The 8,334-nt window shown below is 44.4% G+C and overlaps 1 protein-coding gene across 1 annotated transcript; it reads left to right on the top strand.

Annotated features, from left to right (window-relative positions):
• Positions 1–168: 168 nt before the first annotated feature.
• KIF20A (kinesin family member 20A) lies at positions 169–7,437 on the top strand (the record flags this gene model as incomplete). Its single annotated transcript, XM_082835544.1, has 18 exons — positions 169–333; positions 1,502–1,591; positions 1,694–1,813; positions 2,394–2,532; positions 2,636–2,823; positions 2,910–3,039; positions 3,221–3,415; positions 3,528–3,639; positions 3,749–3,817; positions 4,037–4,180; positions 4,322–4,487; positions 4,598–4,762; positions 4,892–5,031; positions 5,174–5,276; positions 5,594–5,792; positions 6,037–6,128; positions 6,353–6,490; positions 7,120–7,437. 18 exons carry the CDS (start codon positions 169–171, stop codon positions 7,435–7,437), a joined length of 2,673 nt encoding a protein of 890 aa, XP_082691670.1.
• Positions 7,438–8,334: the final 897 nt, after the last annotated feature.

The raw sequence follows: 8,334 nt of genomic DNA, 5'->3' as shown, positions 1-8,334 counted from the left end.
TTGCTGGTAGTTTAAGGGAAAAGGGAGTAAGAATTCAGGCAGCGAGACTAGATTGTCCTGGGGCCAGGGAATTGTTTCTTACCCAGAATTTGCCGCCCCTTTTATCCCTTAAGGTTCTCCTCTCTACCCACTCTCGTCTCTTTTTAGACCTAAACTGCCCCTGCTGAAATGTCGCAAGGGATCCTTTCTCCACCAGCCGGCTTGCTGTCGGATGAGGAGGTCGTAGTCTCCCCCATGTTTGAGTCCACAGCTGCAGATTTGGGATCTGTGGTACGCAAGGACCTGCTGTCAGACTGCTCTGTCATCTCCACCTCCCTGGAAGACAAGCAGCAGGTAAAGGAGTTGAAGAGTGGCTTGGGGACAGAAAGTGATATCCTTAGCCTACTAGTTGTCCATACAGAGTAGCATGAGGTAAAAAATCCAGCAATCCTAGGGTTTGAGGGATCAACTCAAAATTAAGAGCATGACAAGTAAAAAATGTACAGTTGTGTGTCCATAAGAAAACTATTAATTGCATTGCATTAACGAAACATCCTCAAATGCATACTCTCAGTTAATCCTATGAGGGAAGGCAATTGTGTCTCCTTCGCCATGAGTCCCAGACATTTTAAATAATTTGCACAAGGTCATATTGCCATTAAGTAGGTGGAATGTAAATTCAGGTTTTAATATCAACCACAGCTTCCATTTAAGGAGCTTTTCTTTCTGCTGAGCTGAGGTTTCTCAGCTGCAGCATTATTGATATTTGGGGCCAGATAATTCTTTGTTATACAGGGCCGTCCTGTGCGTTGTAAGACGTTAAGCAGCATTCCTGGGCTCTACCCACTAGATGTCAGTAGCTGCTTACCATTTGTGACAACCGGGAAACCTGTCCTGACATTACTAAATGTCCCTTGAAAGGGAAATGGCCATGGTTGAGAACAACTCTACTCAGAAGTCTCCCCTTTTGTAGAAGTTTCATGAGAGCAGGAGCCTTGTTAATGTTCTTCACTGTGGACTACCAGAGCTCTTAGAATTTCTGGGCCAGAGTAGACAGATCTCTAAATATCTGTTGAATGAACGTGGTGGGTGCTATTATTAACCCCACTCTACAGATGAGGAAACTGAGGTGAAAAGAATTTAAAGAACTTGTTCAAGATCTCATAGTTACTAAATGATGAAACTGGGACTCAAATTCAGGTATGTCTGCCTTCAGGGTGCTTAACTACTGTCTTTTGCTATATCACACGCTGATTTTCATACCAGTTAACTAGTTCTGACTCAGATACTCTGTGGTAAGCCAAGTTTTCAGGATAGTGAAGAGACAAGGAAGGGTGATTAAGTACTGAAAAACTCCATGTGGGTTGGAATGATTATGGAACCCAAGTAATAGCACAGAGTCATATGAGGTGGAATAGAGGTAGTGTTAGCATGATTCCCAGGAAATATGCTATATTTGCCCATCTGCTCAGAAGTAACTGTTGAGATTAATCTGTGATATTGGCCTGGAATTCTGCCACAGGTTCCATCTGAAGATAGTACAGAGAAGGTGAAAGTATACCTGAGGGTCAGGCCCTTGTTATCTTCAGAGTTAGAACGACAGGAGGATCAGGTAAGTTTCTGAGGAGGGAGGATTCAAGGTGGAATGATACAGCACAGTAGAGGTTTCCAGGAATGTTTCCTTCTGTGACAACTGTGTTTTCCCCCTTCTCAGGGTTGTGTCCGTATTGAGAATATAGAGACCCTTGCCCTACAGGCACCCAAGGACTCTTTTGCCCAGAAGAGCAATGAGCGAGGAATTGGACAGGCCACCCACAGATTCACCTTTTCCCAGGTATGGAGTTACTGACATGTGAACAAGGGACCAATACCTAGGGGCAACTTTATTCCCTCTTTAGAAGGAAAGCTTTTTACTTGACTGTGACTCCTTATATATGCAGGTCTACAATCTGGGGGACCCTTGTTATGTGCTAGTCAGTGTGTCGAGTACTGTATGTGCATTAATTCCCAACAACTCTATTGTTATTATTATCATCATTGTCCCTAATTTCCTGGTAAGGATACTGTGGCTCGGTGAGTATAATGTTGCTGAAGCCATGTAGCTAGTCATTGGTAGAGTTAGGACTTGAGTCTAGATCCATCTATCTCCCAAGCCCATGCTTGTGACCATTATGTTGTTCCATTTTGTGTGCAGCATTGGACTTAGTGGATAGCATTCCATAAGTATTTGTTGATTTGGATGAAAAATGGACTGGCAGAGAGTATTTAGGCAGCAGCTGGCAGCAATGCAGGAAGAAGTTGCTTGAGTAGTCTCCAGAGCCAACCACCCAGGAAGGGATGTATCTCTACTGGCTCTGCACAGAGAAAAGTGGGAAACGAAGGATGGGCCTCTGAGAAATTGGGTATGTCTCTAGATATTTGGGCCAGAAGTGGGCCAGGAATGTTTCTTCAACCTGACTGTGAAGGAGATGGTCAAGGATGTACTTAAAGGACAGAACTGGCTCATCTATACATATGGAGTCACCAACTCAGGGAAAACCCACACAATTCAAGGTGAGTAATAGGCCTCACAGAACTGCTGACTGTCTTTGCCTTTTGATGCTCTGAGTTGGGGAACAGCACTTACTACAGCTGTCCACCTTTCACATGCCTCCAGGTACCATCAAGGATGGTGGGATCCTGCCCCGGTCCCTGGCTCTGATTTTCAATAGTCTCCAAGGCCAACTTCATCCAACACCTGATCTGAAGCCTGTGCTCTCCAACGAGGTAATGTGGCTAGACAGCAAGCAGATCCGGCAGGAGGAATTGAAGAAACTAGCCCTGCTAAATGGAGGCCTCCAAGAGGTAAAGTGTTGGTGTTCACAGAGGCAGGGATGGGGGACAAAATCTCCAGAAAGTTTTGTGCTTATGTTATCCCTGGACTCCTCCAGGAGGAGCTGTCCACCTCCTTGAAGAAGAATGTCTACATTGAAAGTCGGATGGGTACCAGCACCAGCTTTGACAGTGGCATTGCTGGGCTCTCCTCCACCAGTCAGTTTACCAGCAGTAGCCAGCTGGATGGTATGTACCATGACTGGGCTCTGTGCCAAGTAACAGTAGGAACTTATTCTCTACTCCCCAAAACTTCCAGGGGTACAGACCAGAGGTTGCAACCTGAGCTTCACCTTCTGAGGCCCCTGCAGGCCAAAGGGGAGATGGACTACTCTTGAGTTGATGCTCTGTACATTGGCTTCTTCCCCAGAAACGAGTCACCAATGGGCACAGCCAGACACTGCCCCAGTAAGTGTCCCTGCAGATGTTCGCTTCTCCATCTGGATCTCCTTCTTTGAGATCTACAATGAACTGCTTTATGACCTGTTAGAACCACATAGCCAGCAGCGCAAGAGGCAGACACTGCGGCTGTGTGAGGATCAGAATGGCAATCCCTACGTGAAAGGTATGGGAAAGCAGGGAGGCTGGCATGAACCCTGGAGGGGACCTTGGGAGAGACTAGGAAAAGAGTTAGGTGCTTCCCTCTTATGTATGCCCTTCTTTCCTTGGCCTCTCAGATCTCAATTGGATTCACGTTCAGGATGCTGAGGAGGCCTGGAAACTCCTGAAAGTGGGTCGTAAAAACCAGAGCTTTGCCAGCACCCACCTGAACCAGAACTCTAGCCGCAGGTTGGTGGGTTATGAGTTAGCCTTTCTTTCAGTGTGTTCCAGGAAACATTAGTCCTCCACCTGGTCATAGAAGATATGCAGTGACTTTTCTCTCTTTCTTAACTTCCAGTCATAGCATCTTCTCAGTCCGGATCCTGCACCTTCAGGGGGAAGGGGATATAATCCCCAAGATTAGTGAGTAAGTTTTTCCATTTAGAAATTTGGGTTCTTGGCCATAAATGGTAATTGGGGGAGGGGACGAGAGTGGTCCTCAGGGGAATTACTTCTGTTAGATTCATGCTCTCCTTCCTTGGGTACAGAAATTCTTCATGGGTCCTCCCCTCCCTAAAACTATACAAAGGGCTAGAAAGCTCATAACATGTGGGATCCTTATGTCAGATCCTGTCCATCATTCAAGGTTATCACTCTGTGATCTGGCTGGTTCTGAGCGCTGCAAAGATCAAAAGAGTGGTGAGCGCCTGAAGGAAGCAGGAAACATTAACACTTCTCTGCACACTTTGGGCCGCTGTATTACTGCCCTGCGCCAAAACCAGCAGAACCGGTAAGCTTTTCATTGCAAGCCAGGATGGCCTGGAGTTCTGCAGTTTGCTAAGAGACTTCCTGGTCATCACTGGGGCTAGTGCTAGGATACCCCCAAGGGCTGGAGTTCTGCTCACAGCTCTATTCTCTGATTCCCTGCCAGGTCAAAGCAGAACCTGGTTCCCTTCCGTGACAGCAAGTTGACTCGAGTGTTCCAAGGCTTCTTCACAGGCCGAGGCCGCTCCTGCATGATTGTCAATGTGAATCCCTGTGCATCTACCTATGATGAGACCCTTCATGTGGCCAAGTTCTCAGCCATTACTAGCCAGGTGAGAAGCTATAGGTGTGATGACTGTGCTCACTTTGGGCTGGTACCTGTACTTAAGGAAGCTACTAGGGACTAGTAATGGATTCAGTTAAGATTTTTCCCCCTCACTAGCTTGTGCATGCTCCACCTGTGCAACTGGGATTCCCATCGCTACATTCATTCATCAAGGAACACAGTCTGCGGGCATCTCCCAGCTTAGAGACTGGAGCTAAAACAGACCCATGCCTTGATGATGATATTGAAAATGAAGTTGACATCTCCACATATGGCAAGGAGGTGAGAATGCAAGAAAGCTTTGGTGCAGCAGCTTGATGGCGATACATTTTCCATGCTACCTTCCAGGTGGGCCTGTGCCTTTTTAGGACATGGGCTTCTAGTGACCTCTGACCTGTGTTTCCCTCCTAGGAGCTTCTACAGGTGGTGGGAGCCATGAAAGCACTGCTTTTGAAAGAACGGCAGGAAAAGTTGAGGCTGGAGATGCAGCTCCGTGATGAAATTTGCAATGAGATGGTGGAGCAGATGCAACAGCGGGAACAGTGGTGCAGGTACCAGCTGAGTAACCCCTCTTGTTCTGTCACTTAGACCTGATGGTGGGAAGCAGAGACTAGGATGGAGTAGTGCCTCAAGATCTGCTCTCCAAGCTCACTCCTCAGAATCTTCACTCACTTCTCTCTTCTCCTCTGACAGTGAACATTTGGACACCCAAAAGGAACTACTAGAGGAAATGTATGAAGAGAAACTAACGATCCTCAAGGAATCACTGACAAGTTTTTACCAAGAAGAACTTCAGGTGAGTTGCCCTAAACCAGTCCCAACTAGCTGCTCAGATTCCCATCGCTACTTGCCTGAGATAAACAGATTATATAAACTCTCATAGGGGTAGGAATATGTAATTCACCTTTCTATAGTCTCCTTAGTGCTTTGTACTTGTCAGTCTATGTTTGATTAATTGATTAAGAGTTTGATTGGCCAGGAAATGGTGTAAGTGCTAACAAACAGGATTTTGAGGCCCATGTATCACGGAAATTTTTGTTCATTGTTCAGTCATCTATTCCTGTAGGGTTCGTCTGACTCTGAATGGAATTGTGCTCTCTGCTTCCTTCTTAGGAGCGGGATGAGAAGATTGAAGAGCTAGAAGCTCTCTTGAAGGAAGCCAGACAGCAGCCAGTGGCCCATCAACAATCAGTGTCAGAACTGTCCCTACGGCGGTCACAAAGGTTGGCGGCTTCTGCCTCCACCCAGCAGCTCCAGGAGATTAAAGCTAAACTGCAACAATGCAAAGCAGAGCTAAACTCCACCACTGAAGGTGAGGAAGGAGACAGGGCAGGAAGCATAAGTTTCAGGGAAGAGCTGTTCTTCAAACTTGGGCCTTCTGGTGCCAGCTCCAACATAATTTCCTTAACTCCAAGCTACATCCCCCTGACCTTTCATCCTAGGATGCACACAGCATCACTTGTTATGTTTGCTGCAAGCTACTGTTAATTCAGTTAAAGAGATAAGTCCAAGGCTAGAAAGCCTACATATGTAAGGTTTTTGTTTCCTTCTCTCAGAGCTGCAGAAATATCAGAAAATGTTAGAACCACCACCCTCAGCCAAGCCCTTCATCGTTGATGTGGACAAGAAGTTAGAGGAGGGCCAGAAGGTAATTACCTTTCTCTGTTACCAAAGCTCTCACCTAAGGCAATTTCCAACACTATATCCCTGGTTCATATGAGGACAAGATGTTTTCTCTGCAGTCCTAGAGAATGGCTACCTCATTCAAATGACTAGCCTTTCTAGTTTTACTTCTCTTCAAATGGTTCTCCGACTCCTCCAGATCACTGGTTGATCTTGGCCACAATTTGGTTCCTACTCCTCCTTTTTCAGAATATAAGGCTGCTGCGGACAGAGCTTCAGAAACTTGGTGAGTCTCTCCAGTCAGCAGAAAGAGCCTGTTGCCACAGCACTGGAGCAGGAAAACTTCGCCAAGCCTTGGCCACATGTGATGACATCTTAATCAAACAGGTTAGGGAAGCCTATATACCACTTTCTCCCATCAGCCCACTTCAGAGTATACGTGAGAAAGAGAAAGGTAAAGATTTTTAGGCTAATCTTATAGTGAGGGGAGTTTCTCTTCCTTGCAAAATAACCATTCACTAAGTACAAGGCATTATGTTAAGTAATTTGTAGGCTTTTTCTGTTATATAACAACCCTAGAGAGGTAGATACTATCATATTTCATCCAAGATGCTTAGATTATAAGAAACAATTAATTGTAAGACAAAACACTAACAATTAAGCTATGACACTGTCATCAGTAAATGCATCCTGATTCCAGATGTATTCAAATGTAAAAAAAAAAAACCATCCTAGGCTAATTTGATACCTAGGAACTGAGGCTCTTGGAGGTTAGGTAAAAGCATTCAAGCTCATACCACCTGATGTGTTAGAAAAGGTCCTTCTATTCAGTGCTATTTGTTTGGGTCTTAAAGAAAATACCCTCCTATTCAGTTAAAAGCTCTGACCATAAAGAGTTAATCTTTGTAAAAAGCAGTTTTAGTAACTAGTAGTGGATAGTGTGTATTACCTTGCCCTCCTGTTTCTCTAACAGATTAGACAGAAATGTTTTCTATAACGTTGTTGATCTTCCTTAGGATCAGACCCTGGCTGAGCTGCAGAATAACATGATGCTAGTAAAACTGGACCTTCGAAAGAAGGCAGCATGCATCGCGGAGCAGTATCATACTGTGCTGAAACTCCAAGGCCAGGCTTCTACCAAAAAGCGCCTCGGTGCCAACCAGGAAAACCAGCAACCAAACCAACAGCCCCCAGGGAAGAAACCATTTCTTCGTAACTTACTGCCCCGAACACCCACCTGCCAAAGCTCAACAGACTACAGCCCTTATGCCCGGATCCTGCGCTCACGGTGCTCCCCTTTACTCAAATCTGGGCCTTTTGGCAAAAAATACTAAGGCTGTGAGGAGAGAGCATTGCCCTGAGGTGGGTCAGCTGCTCAGCTTAAGAAATAGGTTTCTTTAAAGCTTTACTACATATATACCTGGAACTCTATCCAGAATGCAATATTCAGACATTAGTTTTTCTCCCTTTTGTAATATAATCACCTATGTATTCTTACACTTTTTTACTTATATGGTTTCTATGCACACAAAAGTTATATTAAAATAAAGATATTGTTCACATTTTAAATTTGAATTCTAAATTTAGCATAATCATTGAAGTAAATTATAAAAGGGGCAGAAAAATTGAAAATCAAGTATCATTCGGGCCCCTGGGAACTTTGCACAGGAATGGCAGTGCAGACCAGCAACTGGTGCACAGCTAACCCAAGAAAGCTTGGCAAGAAATTAATTCAAGGGACATTAGATATTCTAAACCTTCCTTAATATAAAATGAAGTGTCACCAATAAAGATGTTAAAAAAACCAAAAAACAAAAACAGGTTAATTAACTAAATGATTAAAAGGTTAATAAAAAAGTTATTCATAAAAAAATAAAATAAAATGAAGTGTCATACATTAGGAGATGAATGGGTAACAAACTTGTTTTGGAACAAAAATAAAGGAAGGCTGGGCCCTGAGCTCAGAATAACCCATAGCATCTACTGTACAAATTCATTACAGCAGGCATTATAGTCATGGCATATTACCTCCTACTGAATGCACAAGCACAGGCCTGAAACTCTCCCAAGAGCATAGCAAGAATGATTACTTTTACCTTGTCTAATAGATGAAGGCTAGAAAAAAAACATTCTTGTGGAGATGGGGGGGCATGTGGGGGGGAGACAATTATGGCAAAATATTTATTAAAACAGACCGACTCTAAGAGTTTATTTTTATCTGTACAATCACA

Source organism: Leucopleurus acutus, assembly GCF_964270905.1.
Source record: "Leucopleurus acutus genome assembly, chromosome: 3".
NCBI classification, from domain to species: domain Eukaryota; kingdom Metazoa; phylum Chordata; class Mammalia; order Artiodactyla; family Delphinidae; genus Leucopleurus; species Leucopleurus acutus.
This window is presented reverse-complemented; position numbering and strand designations above follow the sequence as displayed.